At 40.8% G+C, this 21,702-nt stretch overlaps 2 protein-coding genes across 4 annotated transcripts in view; one reads left to right on the top strand and one right to left on the bottom strand.

Annotated features, from left to right (window-relative positions):
• LOC125229182 (cytoplasmic dynein 2 heavy chain 1) overlaps window positions 1–10,008 on the top strand; it is an 89,898-nt gene extending 79,890 nt beyond the window's left edge. The window contains 13 exon segments of the mRNA XM_048133975.1: window positions 71–263; window positions 953–1,080; window positions 1,567–1,704; window positions 1,935–2,033; window positions 2,127–2,271; window positions 2,631–2,890; window positions 3,665–3,788; window positions 4,079–4,206; window positions 4,540–4,668; window positions 5,333–5,462; window positions 7,773–7,895; window positions 8,523–8,677; window positions 9,230–10,008. Coding sequence (XP_047989932.1) covers window positions 71–263; window positions 953–1,080; window positions 1,567–1,704; window positions 1,935–2,033; window positions 2,127–2,271; window positions 2,631–2,890; window positions 3,665–3,788; window positions 4,079–4,206; window positions 4,540–4,668; window positions 5,333–5,462; window positions 7,773–7,895; window positions 8,523–8,677; window positions 9,230–9,391 — 1,914 coding nt within the window. The 3' untranslated portion in view covers window positions 9,392–10,008.
• A 1,289-nt stretch (window positions 10,009–11,297) lies between these two features.
• LOC125228769 (CASP-like protein 4U1) overlaps window positions 11,298–21,702 on the bottom strand; it is a 29,875-nt gene continuing 19,470 nt past the window's right edge. For all 3 annotated transcript variants that reach the window (XM_048133443.1, XM_048133444.1, XM_048133442.1), the window contains exons 5-8: window positions 18,264–18,387; window positions 17,126–17,233; window positions 15,657–15,807; window positions 11,298–15,377 (exon numbers count right to left, since the gene is read on the bottom strand). In XM_048133443.1, the coding sequence (XP_047989400.1) occupies window positions 15,243–15,377; window positions 15,657–15,807; window positions 17,126–17,233; window positions 18,264–18,387 (518 nt within the window). In that variant the 3' untranslated portion in view covers window positions 11,298–15,242. The remainder of the gene's footprint in view (window positions 15,378–15,656; window positions 15,808–17,125; window positions 17,234–18,263; window positions 18,388–21,702) is intronic.

Raw genomic sequence — 21,702 nt, 5'->3', positions numbered from 1 at the left:
GCCGATTTTATACATGATACTCGCTACATGTACTTTAAGTTAACAGTGGTTTTACCTATTTTATTTTCAGGCAACCAATGAAGAATTATTCAATAAAATGTGTCTAAACGACGAAGCCATGTGGAAGAAGTTCCAGAGCTCAGGCGAGGTATCCGACATCGGCAAACTGAAACTTACAGAGTTCGAGATCGTTGTGGCGGTGGCTCTGCTGAGGCCCGAGGGTCTGTACAGGGCCGTTGTCACTTTTGTTGACCAATTACTTGGTAAGCACACGAAACAAATTCATTTGTTGAATTTTTTATTTGGTAGTTTTATCCGAAATTTGGAATTTTATAACTATTTGGTTACTTTGTGAAAATAATATTTTAATTAGAAGGGTTATATTATATCAAAGTGTAAAGACGATGAGTAGTCAAAACTTAAAAAAAAGTTTATTTTTCTATTATCTCAGCTGACGAAGCAGCAGTTAAAATCAGAAGGGTCGTGACACTCGTAACCGTCGACACCCCTTTCTAAACATTTTTGGTCAATATTTATACGCCGATATTTGGCATAATATCCTACACATATTGGCAGTATGTTCAGGGGCCCGTTTCTCGAAAGGTACAAGCCTTGTATTACAAGTGCGCGAACTGTCAAATCGTATGGGTTGTCATGGAAACACACTTATAATACAAAGCTTGTACCTTTCGAGAAACGGGCCACAGGTAGCTTCCATATAAAAAATTACCTCATGTTATTACTTATTAAAGATATTCTAAAGGATTCTCGTATTAATGGCCGGTTGCATCAAACTGTCCGTCACCGTTAAAGCGTTCGTTAAATTTTATAGTATGGGAAGTTCCATAGTCGTCTGCTGCGTGACGATGATGTGTTTGTCAAATGTGGTTGATGTAACTGGCCCTAGTGGTGGATTGTGGTGTGATATATTGAAGTATTCCGTACTCTACAGGTTCAGGGGTAATGTCCGGCGGGGATACGATCCCGCGCGCGGCGCGCTGGAGCGGCGCGCGGCCCGTGCTGTTACTGGGCGCACACGCCGCCGACGTGCTCGCGGCGCACGCGCCGAGCCTCACGCAAGTACGTACTCTAATATGACTGTTTCATTGCAGATGCCTTACCTTTGGTTCTCGATAATGCTCGGGGGATGACATATCAGTCAAAAATAATGGTTGAAACTGTCAAGACTAAGTTTTTAAATGAAAATGAATATGTTTTTTTTTCAAGTCATATGCCTATATGAACGTCAAATAAAGCAACGCCAGCTCTAACCCTCAGCCTCGAGAAGGTTTCAGTCCCCCCTCAGTTGGAAGTGGGGTATCCACTATGGGACCGGCAAGAAACTCGGCGGGCCACTTCTTTTCAAAACATTACATCTTATAATTAACATGCATTAAATAACAAGATACAATTTAACTTGCAAAAGTATTCATCAAAAAATATTAACAGACTAGGTAGGTACTCTATGGAAATTAAAATAAAGTTTTAATCCTGTGTCTCGAAAGCGAGAGATAGTACTTTGATAATTAAAAATGTTCACCAGAAGTTGTTGTTTTCTACTTATAGGTAGGCATAGAAGAGGGTCGCACGGCGTGGGAGGCCAGCGCGGCTGCGGCGAGAAACGGCTGGCTCGCGATCATCGTCGGCGCCTCGCCTTTCACGCCCGAGCTGCAGGCCTTTGTGGCCGCCAGGGCACAGGCACCGGTAACTATACACACGAGACTAGTAGCTAAAGAAGGGATGCGGTACAGACGGTGGTGCCGCAGTTTGAAACTCAGGTTTTAAGGCCACGGAGGCGCTTCACCATGTAGTCAAAACTGCGCTGTTGTTGTTCCACCGATCGTTTATTTTCCGGCTTTAAGTTAATATGCCATAAAATGACCATTTCATTTAAGAATTATATTTTACTTATAAAGTTCCTCCGCTTCCAACAGGTTGACGAATCTAACCCGGACTTCCGTCTCTGGATCGTATCTGAAGATCGAGAAATCCCCCCTGCCATATCCAATGCTTGCGTTAACGTCATTATTGAGGTATTGCATTATACATCGCCTTTTTTATTTAACTTTACAGTATTAATTTATGATAATTATTTCTTAAATATATTAAGCTTTTTTTCGGTTTAGGCGCCCGAAGGCGTGAAGCCTAACGTGCTGAGCACGCTATCGGCGTGGGCGCAGTATTCGGGCGACGTGCGCGTGGTGCGCGCGCACGCCTGCCTCGCCCTGCTGCACGCTATAGTCCAGGAGCGCCGGGCGTACATCCCGCAAGGTATACTTTAGTGTATGAGTCCTTTGACCGGATGTGGGACCCAATGTATTGTATACCAGGGCCGTCGCTATAAAAATCAGTCTAGTAATGTTTCATGAAAATTATCAGTTGATAGTTTGTAAATGATGACTTCCATTCCGGTTTTGCTATATGAATATAATTAGGAGTATATTTTAAAGGCTTATTTCTAGTATAAGTTATTATTGGAAAATCGAGAAAAATGCAAAATCCACGGTTTTTTTTATGTAAATTGATGTAATTATTGTTTCAAGGCGCATCATAGTTTTTATTAGTTATTATTTGTCCAGCTCGTACCAAAACAATTTAGTAAGTATCTGGTGATTCCGGTTACCCTGTAGGCTGGAGCCGGTGGTACGCGTGGGAGTGGGGCGAGGTGCGCGCGTGCACGCTGGTGCTGCGCGCGGGCGCGGGCGGCGGTGGCGCGGCGCACGCGCTGGTGGGCGCGCTGTACGGCGCGCGCGCGGGCGCCGCGCCGGACCGCGCCGTGCTGCGCGCGCTGCTGCGCGCCTGCCTCGCCGAGCCCGCGCTCGCGCACGGCTGGCCCGGGCCCGCGCCCCACCACACGCCGCTCACTCTGCCCTACACTACTCAACTACAGGTAGGTTTATTATAATATTCTTCTTCAGTATTTCTTTCAGTGCTAAAGATCGAGGCATCACATGATTCTGTTAATATATGTTCGCTACAAAGAAAGAAGCCCACATTTGAACACTTATAAATAGATATCATACAACATTTTATTTCTTCAAATCCCTTGATTAAAAACACGATATAAGATTATATCGGTAAAAGATCATAACTCAACAGCATTAGTAGTATGCAAATAGATGTATGCATCGGCGTGATGATTCACGTGTTTATTTTCCTTATACTGCACACTGCACCGTTAATTCGTTGTACTAGGCTACTATCGAAATCTCAGTCAGCATCCTGGTATTCTTTTTCTCGTATTATTTTGGCTTGTTTTAGTTTTATTCGTTTAAAAGATACTTAAAATTATACAAATAGGTATAAAGGCATTGACTTGTTTTTCCCTAATAACTCTAATAAGTTGCATATATCACTGTAGTTATATGTTACTGTAAAAGCCCGAAGTACTTCCGGTAAAATCTCAGATTTGCCGATGCCGATTGGTAAAAGCCGGAAGCCCGGCATCGGTACTTCAGGCTTTTACAGTAACATATAATATATAATACTTTTTTACGCCGTATTTATGGGCTTGTAATAATAGAAAATGACGTGTCACTGTGTGAAATTATTCTGGCGTAGCATCCTTCCTTTTTCAGCGATGGCAGTTTCCATGGGTCGTGCATATCGTAATGAATATCACCATACCATATAACCTAGTATGTATTTTATATTTTCCTAACAGGCTTACAGCTCAGCATTCAACGAGCTGCCTGACATAGACTCGCCACAACTGCTGGGCTTGCCTGCCAACTGTCGGCTAGCGTGGGAGAAAAACGCCGCCGAGGATATCGTTGCGGGACTAAAAGGTAACTGCGTCAAACACTTAAGATATAATCTAGTGGCTCAGAGCAGCTCCACACCATAAGAAGAGTGGCACTGGAGCTTAAGTAATTTCAAGTGCTCTGCCTAAGCTGTTTGTGAGTACAGGCGTGAGTTTATGTATGTATGTATATTGTGGCCAGATTTCATGTTTAAATAAAACAGATTTTTTATAAATGACTCAAGGCCCATCATATCCTGATATCCAGGGCACGGCATATATTTATAAGAATTGTATAAGTATCAAATAACTAATGTATTTGTATTGATTAATTAGAGCTGAACTCGACGGTGGTAAGGAGTCGACAACGCGGAGATTCCACGGCCCTGAAGAGCCTCCTGGCGCTGTGGAAGAAGCTCATGTCCGGGAACCCGCTCCTCAAGGGAGAATATCAAACGGAACAGGTGATTATAATTATTGGTTTTACAAAGGAGCAAAGATTTTGATCACTCATACAAATTTCAACCTCAAGAGTAGTGAATATTTCAAAACAAGAAATAAGCACGCCTTTTGGCTCGTTTCATAAAACATCACTCGTGTTTTAATGCCTCTCGCCAGTCACATAACTATACTCTGTCAAACAAGTCTGTCAGTAAATAAGAACAAAGAAAACTACAGGTATCCTTTTCCCTAGCACGCTAAAGAAAAGGATGCGTATAGTTTTCTTTGTTCTTATTTACTGACAGACTTGTTTGACATGACAGAGTATATTTATGATCTGTTTTGTTTTGTTCCAGGAGAGCGGTGGGTGGTGGGGCGCGGTGGTGGGCGGCGAGGCGCGCGAGGCGGCGCACGCGGCGCGCGCCATCCACACGGCACTCGGCAAGCTCGCGCGCGCGCAGCATGCGTCTGCCGCGCTGCTCAGGGTTCGTACACTTCCTACTATTACACTACAACGCGCTAAAACCATAAGATCGAAGGGTGGGTGGGGACAGGAACGTTGGATACAGTACAATCACTTTATACATTTGGGTGACACAACCTTTGCCACGCTTTCTTCTCTCCGTCCTAGGTCATTCGAAAGCATTTTATATTTATTTAGTTTTACTAGGCACGGCTTACTCAGCGATCTTCACCAATGTTGGTGACCATTTAGCAGCGGCTTCCGCGCGCCAGTACACGATGGACCCGGCAAGGAAGACTCGCAAACGAGAGAAAACGTTTTGGCAGGTTCGGTATAAAATACACAGGAGTACGTATTGCACAGTAAGCCTTCCGTGCGTGACGCGGTGCTGTTATTTTGTTGTTTTATGAGACTAGTATTGTTAAGACCTATCGTAATCTAAGTTTAAATAAACGTACAGTCAATAAAAAAAATATTTTAACAATCTGCACTTTTTCAAATGGAATCTCTCAATAGCTGATGACATAGAACGTCCTTATTACTTGCATTATCCCGATATTTTGTCACGGCTCATGAGAACCTGGAATCTGCCAAACTAATAACAGGACAGAACATCAACAACAAATAGTCGATTCATCCACAAACCAACAATGCAAGTTAAACAAAAGCTCGTAATGTGTGTCCAGACTCCGGAAGAGTGGCAGCTGCTGTGGTCGGGGCCGGGGGCGCCCGACGCCTACCTCAAGGAGTTCTGCCACCGCGCGCTGGCCGCCGCGCGCAACGCTGCTCCGCAGACGGATGACTACATGCCTAAAGGTATGGGATTCATTCACAGAGATCATACGAGTCGAGTATATACCATAGATCAAGCAAACGTATCTACTTAGCGTGTCAAATGAACTCAGTAAAATCCACTGAGTTGTCCGTCTTTAATCGCAGCTTGCAGCTTTCGGGCGTCAATTTTATATAGAATAGAATAGAATAGAATATTTTTTATTTGAAAGCACACAGATAATAAACAATTTTACACTGACATAGAAAAGTAATAAAGTTCCACGAAATGGCCTCACCTCAGCATGTTGCTGGCGACTTCCAGCGCTGGTCTTCCGGTGAGACCATTAAGTGAGAAAAATCACGGAAGGTAACATACAAAAGAAGAAATTTTAGTAAGTTGAATGAAACAAAAACATTAAAAATGCCTAAATGTTACATAAGATTTAATTGCAACAACACAAAATTATGAACACTCAAGCTCAAGGGCCTGAGACATGGTTAAAATCACAGGCAAGTAACAACTTCAGTACAAAATCTGACACGCTCGGCCGCCAATGCCGCCATACAAATATATGAACTTGTTTCTTCTATCTATCTAGTTCTGTGGATTCATTACTCACTATTATATGGAATTCACTCCGGTTATTAAGTTGTTATAGGCAGATGGCATTCCCAGTGTGATATTTGTATATGATAAGCGTGAAATGAACAATAGGCTACTTGCCTCCTAGTCAAATCAGCTTCTTTTTAAGAACTGTCAAAACGAATTTCAACGTCTTACTAACATGGAATTACTATGTAATCGAATTGAGTGACGTCACCGTCAACTCAGTTACTTTATATATTTCTACCTGACTTAATAAATAGAAATTTGATTTAAAAATAACTTCTCTCCATGTTTTTCTTACATTTATCTAATGTTTTATTTCGTGCATGGTATAATATTATTTTATGCAACAGGCGTTTAAAGGAAGTCAAAAAAGACGAGTGGCGTGGGTAATAATTTGAGGCGAAGCCGAAAATTGTTATTAAGACGCCACGAGTTTTTTTTGACTCAGTTAAACACCGTTGCATACAATACTTTTTCCCCTCACTAGCTCGGAAACACGTGTTTTGTCCTTTAATACCAGCGGGTAAAAACGCATTTTATCCACTAGAGGGTAAAGTAATTTGACCTTGAATAAAGTCAAATTAACTGTTTTAAAATTGATAAAAGTAGGTGAATCTAGTAATAAAGATGATTTACCACCTGTGGAACTACTGGAAGCAGTGATAAACGCATTTTTTGCGTTGTAGTTTCCTCGCCATAGTGAGGGGAAAAGTTTTGTGTTACACTCGGGTGCAAATGTATTTTACTTCTCGTGTGTTAAAAAACTCGCAAGTTCAGGATTCTATTCTCGAACCACTCGCTTCGCTCGTGGTTCAACTATAGAATCCTTTCGCTTGCTGGTTTTTCAATTCCACACTCGGCGTTAAAATACAACTTTGCCCCCTTGTATAACAAATAACTATTTCTACGACCATGCACTTACTTTTGAATAGTTTTCTAGAATAACTTTCTTGAAATTCGCACTGTTTCCTATAAGTATTTTGACTTGTCCTCTGCAATGTTTCTGCACTCACCCTGTCGCTCGCACTCCTCCGCGCCGCCGCCCGTCCTCGGCCGGCGCCCCGCGGCCCGCTATATCCCTTAAAGGCATCCTCACTATGCTTTAAGAGCTATATCGTATGCGCGGGTGCGCGGGGCGCCGGCCGGGGGCGGGCATCTTTTATGTAGGGTTTTAACGATCTATGCACGACACGGTAAATGACGAATAACAACACGGGAGTAGAAAAAATACTATTTTCCATACCATGGTTCTCTGAAGCCTGGCCACTTAGACGAATCGAGCCGCGTTGAATCGAGTTCACATACATTTGAATGCGATTCGACGCGTCACCAATTTATTTATTTATCGTATGGCGATACAATACACACAGCCAATGAACGCAGCAGAAAACGAACGAGACTCGACTCTGCGAATGCCAGGCTTTATCTGACATTCTAAGGTTGGTAACAATGTATTTCATACAATATTTTAATTTTCTACAATGAAGTGATTGGTTTGTTTAGTTGGTAGCAATGTGTTACAGAACTTTAACAGCTATATCGTGCTACTGTTACAAAATGTTTTCAGGGTATAGACTAGATAGATTTGTCATCTTCCTGACATCTTTTATGTAGGGTTTTAAAGTTCTATGCACGACCTTGTAACTCACGAATAACAGTACGGGAGTAGAAAAAAAAATATTATCCCCATTTGCACCTTACTTAGTCCTAAGGTATAAAAAATTGCAATATTTTTTGTGCAGAGGTGGACTTGCGGCATTTCCTGCGGCCGGAGCGCGTGCTGTGCGCGCTGCGCGCCCGCGCCGCCTCGCGCCTCCCGCACGCCTCGCACAAGCTCGCGCTGCAAGTCGTCTGGGACCCACCTGGTAACTCCTTGCTACATAGAAATAAACATGAGGCCTAGCTATTTCTGAATTGGTATGGTATTGACGATCCGATGGCGCGACGCTGTCAATGTCAATTATGTGAAACTTCAGTTCCTTCGAATGTAGGGAGACGTGACCTGGGGCCCATTTCTCGAAGCTACAAGTTACAATTTACAAGTGGTTGTCAATGTCTAATATGACAAGTTCGAAAGAGACTTCCGCTTGTAACTTATAACTTTCAGTTTTGAGAAATGGGCCCCTGATACAAAACTTTTGATGTGAATTTAACAAGGTTTTGTTTTTGATAACTCTAGATTACCTAATTAGTCAGGGACAATTAGTATGCATTGTGTCATGATGACGCGCAGATTTGCTGCTGTCTGGACGCACTTGACCTCTTAGTCGATAAGCGATAATCGAGAGATCGGACGCTAGTCATACATTGCGGCTCGAGCGGCCGATCGTCGCCCCGCCGGTCGCTCGTGTCGTCGTCATTTGAGTTTCATTCCAATGCGGCATTTGAACGATCGGCTGTATCAGATGTAACCTAGACATCGTAATTAGAATCGCATTCATGTTCGCGCGCCGTAGAAATGGGCCCTATACTAAAAGTTGTGGTGTTTCCAGAAGGTGGCGACGGCGACGGGCTTTCGTCGCTGACCGTGACGGGGCTGCGGCTGACGGGCGCGCGCTGGGACGCGGCGGCGCGCGCGCTGCGCCCGTGCGCGCCCGCCTGCGCGCCGCACGCGCCTGCGCCGCGGCTGCTGCTGCGCCCCGACCAGGTGCCTACAACTACACTCAACCAATTTCAATCCTAGACCACTCTGACCGTGTCATACTAACTTCTATTACACAGGATTCTGGAGCGGCTTAGAATTCAAATTTGTTGACCGTACCTGCCGAGACTGTGCGGAACTAGCGTAATAGGACGACAGGGAATAGTGATCACCGGTCTGCGCTCGATTTTAATAAGGCTACTCGTGTTTCTAATGTCACCACTGAATTTTAAATAATGACGAGATTTTAAGAAAATGAACTTTGCTACGCTAACTAGTAACATTAATAGTTTGTTTTAATCTGTAGGTAATTTTCAGTTATGTATTTGTAAGGTGGTATTTATGCTTAACCATTTCGCAACCGAGAACCCGCCTGGTAGGCATTCGTGAACTTTACTAGGATGCTGGAGAACCTGCGGCGGGTTCTCGCCATACAAGTGGGCGGTTATAAATAACGACCGGTTTCTGACGTAGTGCGCCATTTTTTATCTGATAGGGAAAATGTTAATAGAATTTATGTTACGTTTCCCGCTCATCATATTATTCCGTTTTCCACAGGAATCCTTATTGGGCTCTGAGACTTCATTCGAGATCCCCGTGTACAACAACGAGGCCCGCGAGCAAGTGATCTGCACCGTCCGAGCTCCGCTGCACCACTCCTTGCCGCGCGACACCGCGGTGCTCAACGCCGCGGCGCTGTTCCTTGCACACGCGGACTAGACAACCTGCCACTCTACTGAACACGTGTCTGTGGGGTTATAACAGTTATAACAGTTATGGAACGACAGGCTCCGAGACTGCGTTAGAGATCCCCGTGTACAACGAGGCCCGCGAGTAAGTGATCCTCACCGTGCGCGCGCCAGTTTACCACTTGCCGCGCGATGCCCCGACGCTGTACACGCAGGCCGACTACACTAAACGCAACATATCACTCGCACACCTGCCACTACTGAACGTGTGTTTAAAGGTTTATGAAAAGATAATCTCCGGGACCACGTTCGAGATCCCAAGTGATATTCACCGAGCGCGCACTTCATCACTGGTTGACACGTGACATCACGCTGCTGGACGGGAACACGTCAATAGATTACTTACACCACTGGACGCGTATCTAATGGCTTGGGGGACACATCTGCACAAGTGCGCACCTCATTCGCTTAGTTTTCTGACTGTCGTAAAAGATCAAGTCAGTTTAACACGGTCAAACCTCTTTTATATTGTGTCACTTAAATCCTGCACTTAAGTATTTTGTGTTGATCTCAGCATCGGTTACATTAGATTAGGACTTAATTACACAAATAGGAAAATGAAAGTGAATAAAGAGTGTTTCTAATTAACTGCAGGACTTTTATTACGAATCCATCTCCTATATTGAAAGCCTAGAAACGCGTAGAACGGCGAAAAATAATGCACATCTGTCTTTGGAAAGAGACAATTAACGTCACACAAGAATGAAAGAGACAATTAACGCTCTACGAAGACAAAAAACCGATGTTCGTTCTTTATCTATGTGCCTGGAAAAACATTAACTAGGCTTGTGTAGTACATGACTAATAGTACAAAAGACACGATTCCCTGCACTGTACTAGACCGAACTACTCCCAAATGATTCTGCTCTCTAGAACATTTAGTACACTCACACACGCGCAACAGAATGGGAGCGAAAGGAGCGAAGAGCCGAGAAGTGACAATGACAGCAAAGCGATCCGTGTGATCCGACCGCAACCGAACTAGAACCGACTGACTCGGACCGAGAGCGCGCGAAAACGGCCGATCAGCTCTCGGCTAGTACGAACGAGCGTTACTGTACGCCATTTGTCTCTCGCTCTCTCGGTGTACTGCTGTACGTTGGGAGCGATATTTTCAGTGAACGAGCAGGCACAACTCTAATATATTTATTTACACTGACGATCTCGGAAACCGCTCTAACGATTTCGCAGAAATTTGTTATGTGGGGGTTTTTGGGGGTGAAAAATCGGTCTAACTTATCCTTAGGTCCCGGAAAACGCGAATTTTCGAGTTTTCATGCGTTTTTCTTCGCGCGCCATCTCGTGTGCAGTAGTTGTACTGTTAAGACAGAATTCTTTCGGTCGATGTAAGTACTATTTATTGCAAACACTAGATGGCGACACAGGTCAAGGCTAAAACGAATAGAAAATACACTATTTGAGTTTTTGTGGCGAAATGCGCGCCATCTCGTGTGGAGTAGTTGTGTTGTTAAGGCTGAGAATTCTTTCGCTCGATGTAGGTACTATTCATTTTTGAACTAGATGGCGACACATGTCAAGGATACGAAACAGAACCGAGCGAAGCTCGGTTGCCCAGATATTGGTATCAAAATAACACAACTAGACAACTGTCAATGTTTAAAATTGACGTGGAGCTCTTCGTAACCCCTCCATGAAAGGCCATTTTTGATAATAGAAAAAGTGACTTTGATATTTAAATCAATAGATTCAAATTCGTACGCAGGGATCCGTATCTAAGCATAACAGATGTTAAGTCACTCTGATAGTATCGTTTTTGATAGCATATGCATCTAAGGGTTAAATATGTATGGCATTAATAATAGCCAGGCCACGTGACCTAATGTTTCATTCTTTATAGGTATAAAATAAAACCAGTATTTTTATAAAGATTTTTATTTGTAAAAAAATTCCTCTACAATCATAACAACTTCCTTTTACAATTATTTCTTGTGACTAGAAATATTAAGTACTTAATATTTCTGAAAAACTCTAAGGAAGGTTTTTACAATAAAACTAAATACATTACGATTTAAATCTATGTATATTTACATAAAACAGTGTGTTTTCATAAGTGCTACACATACACAGCCAGAATAACAATTGAAAGATTAATAAGGCACTTGAATCGAAGTTTCAAATAGTTATAAAGCTGATCAAGAGGGAAATGGACTAGCTGCTTCTTCATACAAACGTAGTCCAAATTTCCTTTTCAAAATTAACTGCCGCGCGGGAGCATTCATTGTTATAAGAGGCAAGGTGACTGTGCTAGTTTCCATCCAGCGCTAGTTGTCCATTTTAAGAAATGTTAATATTAACCCTTCTTTGCCGCACTTATTGCAGTCCTTATTGTCTAAACATTATCTACGTAAAATTATGTTTCGCAAATAAAATTATTTGCTATTCAGTGCATGGACGAAAACTAGCGTACCTACGTGGATGGATACTAGCAATGACCCTATTTTAGATAATTTTTGGGTTGGATTAATTTTGGAAAACTAGGCAGTTGAGAATAAAAACAACTTATTTTACATGCATTTCCTTTTTAAAATCATCATCAACAGCAAGGCGATAACGTAAAGTAGTACCTAAGAGTATATAGTCGCGTTTAGTTAGATCTACGCGAACAAAAATCTCTAAACACGACTAATATTATGAGTATAAAAGCGTGTTCGTTCAGGTATAAATGTTCGCGAGTGTACCTACATGTAACTGAACACGACTGTACTTAATAATTAAGTAATTAATAGGCAACGCATATTCAATAAAATGGCAGTGATATAAATTAACCAGGCTTCGATAAGGTATACTGTCTCGTTAGTCGTTTAATACTTCAAATTTACTTTAAAAAAATGGCATATGTATTTGTTCTCATTGTTCATATTTAAAAAAAAACCTAAATCATTCATCGTCCCAATTCATCATGTGATACAGTAACCACGTCGTTAAAAAATACTTTTGACCCTTAACCCTTAAATGCATGACCTTGACAGAAATTGATTCAAATTTGAATTTTGACATGTTGTCAATAGAGTCAAAAATAGACGATGTATATATACATAACTATGCATTTAAGGGTTAAATGCATAGTGATGTATATAATATAATATATGCATAATATATTTTTGACTCTAACTATTGACAAAATGTCAACATTCAAATTTGAACAAATCTCTGTCAACTGTTACCGGGATTCGAACCTAGGAGCGTATATTCCAGGACAATATACTCTGTGCTGACTGTACATTGTAATTTTTCAAAAGAGAAGCACATACAGATAATACTGTAGACGATACAACCTATAATGTTAATAAAAACTACTTCAGAACAATGAAAAGCTCACGAAGAGCGACCCGCTTACATTGCTCTTGCCTAGTATTTGGTAAATGTATAATATATAATAATGTAATGACAAAGGGACAGATAATATAGTAACAGTTAAGAAAAGCACATTCAGAATCATGTAAAATGCAAAATAAACAAATCAATTGCTGTGAACATGTATCTGTGGCCCATTTCACGAAGCTACAAGGTACAAAATACAAGTGGCAGTCGCTGTTTCGTATGACAAGTTAAAAAGGGGCTTCTTGTAATTTGTAAGTTAGTTGTAGTTTCATGAAATAGGCCACGGGTTCCCAGTAATGAATGGATAACCAACAAGACGCTTTTAAAAGGAGGCGGGCTGTTAGCTAGAGCTAGACACTAAACTCCAAACTAATAGATAATCCCAAAAGCATTATCTGTTTCAATGTTAAAAATAGATATACAATCATTTATTAAAACAATAAAATTAATATATATTTTGGAAGACAATTTTCATACATTAATAATTATTAAAAGTACTTTTGACGAGATATAAGACTTCTTTGGACCTATGAAATCTATTAACTAACGTCTACATATCAGATCCGATAATAAGATTTTGAAATTCGAAGTAAAGACAGAATCCTACCATTCTCCAATAAAACATTTGCATTGCCAACAACCTGTCATTGCAACACCGCAATTTCATTTTCATTCGAAAACTCTGAACTACCAATAGTTAGCGCTGAAAATTGAGCTATGTCATGTGTACTGCCTACCTCTCTTGGGATACAGTCGTGAGTTTATGCTCTAGTCGAACGTCGGACTAAAGTTGCAAGCCAAAATGGACAAAGTTATTAGGAACGTCTAATATTATTAAAGAAGAATACGACAAAATGTATGAGTCTAGACACGCGTCTTCGTGAACAACAGGATATATATCTACCTACATATTTTTATTACTATTACTAATTATTCGTAAAAATGAAAATGTCGTACTTACATTAAACTATTACCTTCCAAGCAGAAAAAAAAACACTTTCAAATAGGAATAACTAATAGACCGGTTGTTACGCATTGAACGCTTTTATACCTGTGTTTAGCACATATGGAAGTAAAATAAGACCAAATCCATAGGACATGTCTGAAGCTTCTCGAGTATTGAACGTAACAATACATTTTCACCGAACAAAGGACAACGAGCGTGATATCAGACCAGAAATACCAAAAAATATTACTGCGTAGTTGCGACACGTCGATGCGTTTGAACGGTGTGAATCATACCTTATATTCTCAAGTTCATTGGCTCGTTTGAAAGTAAAAGACACAAAAACATAGTTGCACAACTAGGCGGACCAATCAAATTCAGACAAGACATAAAATATTCAGGAGACTTAACGATTAGACCCAATATGCATCGATATAGAATTCCACCGGACGAGCTATCTTATCGAAGGCCGTCAAATAGCAATGTTAAAAGCAATAGCCCATCGCGAGATTAGAATCGAAGTCAGTAGCCTCACCAAGGTGAGAACAAACAGGGCCAAGTTCAAGTCATCTCGTAGTGTTCAAAACACTGCAAATTTTCCGATGACAAATGTTCGCGCGGCTAGCGGCCACTCTAGTCACTCCTTACAATGATCTGGATTAAACGGATCGGTTGAATGTTAGCTTATACGCAGTGCTTACATTTAATCTTGTACTTTTTAATCGAAAATCGATCAAATGACGGATTATAATAAAATTCTGCGATGTTTTAAATCGTCCTCACCTATAAAAGTAATTGTACATCATTCGAATATAGGTAGTATACGTTTCATTAGTGTACATCCAAAAATAAACATAACTACAAAACTTAAGTCGAGCAAAGCCTATTCCATTCATCCCTCAGGACAATTCTGTGATAAAGACGAGCAGAGAAAAATGTATAAAAGAATAAAAAGCATTTCTATATTATAATAAAATAAGTATATTATATCATTATGCTACAATTAATTTTAAATATGGCCAAAGGTTCTATGGCCAAAGGTATGACTTTTTTTTTACTTTTTTCATAGATATGACTGTAACCTTGGCATCGAGATCAAATACACAACTAAAACAAATTAAATGTGCTCGAGTTGTGTTTACGACTTTCCTTAAAACTAGGTAAACATTATCACTAGGAACAAACACACGCGCTTTATAATAAATGTATCAAGATCACCTATTTACGAATATTGCATACCGTTCGTAAACAACGTATCCTAACGATATACATTTAGCCTAATAGTTAAATAACCCACATTAGGGTTTTAAAATATCGCGTTTAAACTACACACTACAACGCACAGCTAGTCAGGGATTTATATTTAGCTTTCAACCTAACGGAGGTAGATAGATAATACTGACACCGATGCGCGTGTAAGACATATAACTAGCTAATCTCATTGAGCGGTTAAATGCTTCGTAAATCTCAGCTTGAGCAAACGAGTATTGAGCAAGCGTGGATCGTCGTAGCGTAGCACCGGGGGCCGGGCGGCTCAGAGCTTGACGTCGTTGACCTGCTGCACGTTGAGGAGGATGTTGAAGGTGGCGCCGACCGCCGCGCCCGCGCCCGCGCGCGGCAGCGACTCCTCGTCCTCGCGCTCGCGGTTGTTCCTGTTGTTGTTCGTATCCTGGAGACAAATGGCGTCCACGTTACATGTCAATCATTGATTTTTAAACTATTATTTTTATTTTCAAACCCTAGTACTTATTTTTCGGTGGTTATTAGTTTTATGAATGTCGATTGAAATGTTAGGAACATATTACTGAACACACCTTTCCTGAAATATGTGAAATACTTAGCCCATTCAACAACAAGGGCAAATGGACACAAATAATCCAGTACAACAAAGTAGCAAAGAATTCACCACAAAATCGTACCCAAACCAAAGTGATGAGGTAAAAGTTACCTGTCTAAGGCGGGGCACCTTGGAGGGTGTGGCGTCCTGGCAGGGCGGGCGCACCAGCGTGGTGCCGCGCGCGGCCGCCAGCTGCGCCGACAGCGGCCCGCCCGCGCCCGCGCCCGCGCTCGACGACCCGCTGCTGCTGCCAACCTCCGAGCTGTAGGAAATGGTACCTCTTAGTGTAAGACCTGAGTGCACGCTTATATTGGACGCAGCAGGGTGGGGCGTGCGGCGTCAAACAATTGAAGCTCATACAAGTGTGCTGAGTCGACGCTGCATAGATTGTATGCACGCTCGCCCACCCTGCCGCACGCCTTAGTCCGTTTTCACATTATCCGATCCGATATCGGATGTCGGAAGGATTTCAATAGAAACAATCCAAGATAGTGCCTGTATAATGTATGGCATATCGGTTCGACATCCGACATCGGATCGGATTAAGTATGTGAAAACGCACTTACACTTATCGTTCTGCGTTCAATTATCTAAGCTCGACTTTTTTAAACTAATGTATTCCGTAAGGTGACCCTTACTAATCTTAGAATGCATGATGAACAGTCTGGCATATTAGGTAGATTATAAAATCAATGATCCGGTCATTTTCTATGTGATGCAAAGAGCATAGATAGATATTTCTTCGCGGGTCGTAAATGTTTTCGTCGTATTGAAGCACTAGTAATTATGCACCTATGTTTATCATTGTCTGAGTAACCACAACACAAGACTTCTCGACCTTGCTATTGGAATGTATTCAATCTTTTTTTATTGCCCCCGGACGGAAACTGGTGCAGTTGTTCAAGGGAATGTGCATCAAGTCCTCGAGGACGTTACCGCTCCACACGTAAAAAAAATTGACTAGCTTTTGCCCGCGCCTTCGCTCGCGTTAAATTCGAAAATTGCGGGATGCTCCATACAAATGTCCAACTCACATTTTAGGTAAGTGGGAGGTTAGAAAGAGACAAAAAATATCCTATGTCACTCTCCATCTCTTCAACTATTTCCACTTAAAAAAACATGTTAATTCGTCGCTCCTTTGCCGTGAAAGACGGACAAACAGACAGACACACACACTTTCCCATTTATAATATTACTAGCTTTTGCCCACGGCTTCGCTCGCGTTAGAAAGAGACAAAAAGTAGCCTATGTCACTCTCCATCAGGGGCGGCTCACTCCGCGTTTCTTTCGTCGGCCGCGAGTTCGCGGCCCATAAAGTTTGACAACCTTCACGCTGCGCAATAAACTCAATGTCGCATGCAGTCCGTAGACAGGTTGTCGAGAGTGAGCCTTTTGTACTTGTACTTTTATATATTCTGTGCTCTCCATCTCTTCAACCAATTCCACTTAAAAAATCACGTTAATTCGTCGCTCCGTTTTGCCGTGAAAGACGAACAAACAAACAGACACACACACTTTCCAATTTATAATATTAATATGGAATATGGATGGTATGTAGTGAATGTAGGTGTGGTACTCACTTGTCGTGTGTGTTATTGTTGGCGCTGTCGTCGGGCCGCCACGCGCTCTCGGCCGTGGTCTCGTCGTGCAGGTACTCGGGCTCCGACACCAGCTCCGCCGGGTGATGGCTGCACACAAACATTAGAGGATAATAAATAATCGATTAAACGAGAAATTTATGATGGTAACTAATAGAAAAGAAAGGTTTTCAAAGGTAGGTCACCTGAGTTGAGCTCAGTAGCAAGCCGAGCAAGCGACATCCAACAGCAACATTTACCAAAAACTTTTTTTTTTCAGGATACGTGTACTTGTATTTAGATAAAATACCATAAGATCAGTCTGTCGTCACTCACAATAAACTGAAAATTCCACATAGACAGTAAAATAAATTGATTGTACAGTAATCAGAAATAACACAATGCACGGAACATGTACACATGTGACCCTAGCATAGCATATATATGTTCTGTAAATTCTGTACGCTGTATGTACTGAAGCGTATTCCTAAATTCCTGATGAAAACTGAATAAAATCAGGCCATGGTCAATGATGAAGCGGAAATTGCGAATAAAGGTAATGGTGCAAAGTCCCTTTTTGATAATTAAATAGAGTAGGTATAAATTGTTCACATTTCTGGTTTGTATGTATGTTTATTTGCCTTGAATTAAACCACAACAATACTTATAATGTCCATTCAGTATAATATTTTGTACTTTCACGAGTATTAACGACTCAACGAGTGACTCACTTTTTATTATCTTCATCCATATTTTGTTAAATTTATATTTTAATGAACGAATACTATATCCATGTAGGTATAATAACGTACGTAAAATATTAGCTGAAATTGACACTGTTAGGTACATATTTGAAAACAACAGTAATGAATTTGCCCGCATAAAGAGATAATAGAAAAACAAATAGGTAACTGGAGTTCTAATCAGATATTACGGTCACTTCTATCCATCGAAAGTTTGCAAATAGTGTATTATGGGCAAGTGTACGAGTATTGTGGTGGCCAACATCTACAACAACCAGTCTAGTTGTTGTAGACGTTGGCCACCTGGTGGCCGGCCGACAGCGGCCGCTTTATGAACGGGCTCCAACGTTTGTAGGGAGTAGTGAGTATAGTGGGTGAGTGTAGTGTGGAGTACTCACTCGGAGGGGAGGTTCGGGCCGCGCACGTAACTGGGGTTGTTGTACACGTTGGCCTCCTGGTGGCCGGCCGCCTCGCGCGCCGGCGTCGACGGCGGCGGACGCTTTATGAACGGGCTTGCCGCTTCTGGGGACAAACAACAACTTGTAACACTTACGGAACAAGGCAACGCTTTTGTAGAGCTAAAATTAAAAGGGTACGAAAAAGCGGCGAACGCTTTGTTTATTTGCTTCGATAAAACTAATGAATACACTTTAGATGTGAATATTCATTCTGTATGTTCACTTACACAACATACGTTTAGTTTACCCAAGTACTCGTACGAAGACCGGTCGACGACACATGACGTCACACATACGTCACGGCTCCCCGCTCCCCCCACCTACATTAGACTGCACCTTACAGCCGAAGCGACAACACATATGTATATTTATAAATAATAAACTCTCCAATTACCTAAACTACTTGTATCTAGTTATTAAGTAATATTAGCACTACTTATCCTGATATTCTTCATTCTTCATAAGAAGATCATAATTATATTGAGAAGTACATCGAACACTCTATTTGGCCCTTTTGGGTTAAATAAAATGTCTCTATTTGCCATATTATGATATAAAAGGCAAAGAGTGTAACGAACAGACTGACCGCCTGATGGTAAGCAATCACCATCGCCCATGAACACCCGAATCACGAGACCTACAGATGCATTCCTGGCCTTTACGTTCTGCGTGCTTTTTACTTCAGTACCATACAGAAAAAGGTATGGTGGCCTAGATGGCATTACACCTTTGGGGTACGCTCAGCTAGATGGCGCTAATATTAATATTTGACATTTTAAAACATATCAAGCCAAGAATATGGGCCAAATTGTCAAAACTGAGGTTCAAAAGTTTCAAGCCTGTGTCAAGAGATGGCAGTCTATGCACTGTAATTACACATTTTACTTCGAGAGTAACTCTCTATAATACTCGATCCTCCTTGGCTTTAAGAAAGAGGGGCACTTATAAAACAAACTGAATAGTTAACGTCAGTTTCCTTATTAATAAATTCTGATATTTAAATATCCACAGGCCGACCAAAAGGCAGCTAAACTCGTGTAGGTGTACACAGGCAGCTGATCTTAGCGCGCGTTTAATACATACTTGCTAAACATGTGTTCGCAAAATCAACTTTACTGTGCGCGCATTTAGACATGTCGAATAAAAGAATACCAAAGCGAGGCGACCTTGCTCAAAATAAACGACTTTATAACACTGAGATGAATATGACTAAGCCGAAATAAATTACTTACGTTACGTAACACTAAAAATGACTAAAATAAACTGTAAGATTTAGTAATGCCGTCTAATATGCGAAAGAACCGGCCATTGTAGAACCTTTTCACAGTAAAAGGCAGTGAGTTCTAGGGCAAATAAAGCACGGTGTCAATAAGACAGAGTTCTAGAGTGGCCTAGGATTCAAATTGGTTACCTAACTCATCATTTTTGCTAGCGCTTAAACCACTGCATGGATGAAATTAGGTACGGAGATAAGATAGTTCAAAGGTCGGATGAGAAGGATACCGGATAGTTTTAATAATTATCACATTTATCACCATCTCACGCAAACAAAGTCGCAGGCAGACCCTAATGACTTTTGTAAGAAGTAGTAGTTCGGTAGATGACGGTAATTGAGGCAATACGCATGCTTCCCTATTTGCATTATAAAAAAACGTTTACGTGTTAAAATAATTGTTATTTAAATCACTACTTATTTTACTCCACAAATCCACAAAGACCTTACTTGTTTGATACGGTAGTTGAAAATATAATTATACCTACTTAAGCAGTTCTCACTTCCCACAGAATCATCCAGTGCATAAATACATACCTCAGCCGACATTGACTTCATAGCAAGCCCTTCAAATAACCGCTCTTACTCATTTCTTCGACGAATAACCGTTAATAATTAGATGTTTAGTCACTGCTCAAGTTACAAGGACTGCGTTGTGTTTTTAATTCTAAATTGCGTAAAGCCACAACGAGGATAAGTGGTGGAGGTGGTTTTTCCAGAATAATAACTAAGATATGATTGTGTGGATTTATCTTCATAGTATTCATGGCATTGAGATTCAAGAATGACGTGACGTAGAAATGGGTATATTTGAACGAGCGGAGTTTTGTAATATTTTTTATTATATGAGTTATAGGCGACACAACAGTAAAATATTAGTTACTTTTAATTTGCGGCCAAGATAAGTACTTACCTACCTAGCTACCTTAAATATCAACATGAATAAACTATTAAAAAATATGTAGGACCTTGTTGCTCTTACATTAAGACGATACGATACAGGTCAATTCTCCATACAAACGCTCTCGACTATTTCCTCCCTGTTTTTTAAGATAGAGCAATGATTTTTTCAACACAAATTATTATTTTTTTTATCTGTGTCGGACCGTTTTGATTTTTTTGCTATTTTTATTTTAAAAGACGCTAGAGCCAGTCAAAAATTTCTACAAACGGCCTTTTTCTAAGTAATAAATCTAGTTAATAACACTAGTATATTTCACTGAAATTCCCAAATTGAAATTCCCTTTTCATTTTAGCATTTTCGCTCCCGTAGCGTCTTAAGAAACATAAATTAATTTCATATAACTGAGCAGTATGTAAAACCAATAAGAAACGAAACCTATCTGAGGAAGTGACCTTGAACTTAATTTAATGTGTGTAATGAGGCATGACGTCATTCATTCATGAAGGCCTCGATCAGTCAGCTGAGCCTCACTAGACGAAAATGGAGTTGTGAATAAACATAATATCTACTCACTACGTGGGCAGTGGCCATAACACCATCTTCTCTACACCCTGTTTTTATCGAATTCCGATAACTTTAAGGGAAGGGTCTTTAGATCAAATACAATTAATTTCCCTAAGAAGCTAGCGTCTTAACTCTTACGGTTATTGAGTTATTAAAAAAAATAAAGATACTTAATTACTGAACACGTGTGTGACAGCCTTTACCAATTCCTAATGTTATTTGTTTTGACATGTGCCGTCAATCACTTGAATGTTATTCTTAAGGGTCTCTCACACTAATAAATTCATTTATTATATATGAAAATAATGAAAAAAAATTTTTTTTTTTTCATTTAACTAAAAGTGATATACAGGGTGGTTCCTGATAATGAACCTAGCTATGTGTCGAATTTAACGGAAAACAAAAAAAAACACGGTGTATAGCAATTCGCATTTTAAGCGATATAGAAACATGCAATTGACTATTAAGGTGGCTCGCTTTCCATACAAAAAACATCTACCATTTATTTAGTCACCGCACACTACAACTAAATAAAAATATGCGCATACATCTACTATACATTATCCATCGTCGCAGTATTGAACGAAATACATTGTTTCATACAGAAATCATGGACAAATCCATGTGAATTTTTTATT

This window comes from Leguminivora glycinivorella, chromosome 8 (genome assembly GCF_023078275.1).
Source record: "Leguminivora glycinivorella isolate SPB_JAAS2020 chromosome 8, LegGlyc_1.1, whole genome shotgun sequence".
NCBI lineage: Eukaryota > Metazoa > Arthropoda > Insecta > Lepidoptera > Tortricidae > Leguminivora > Leguminivora glycinivorella.
This window is presented reverse-complemented; position numbering and strand designations above follow the sequence as displayed.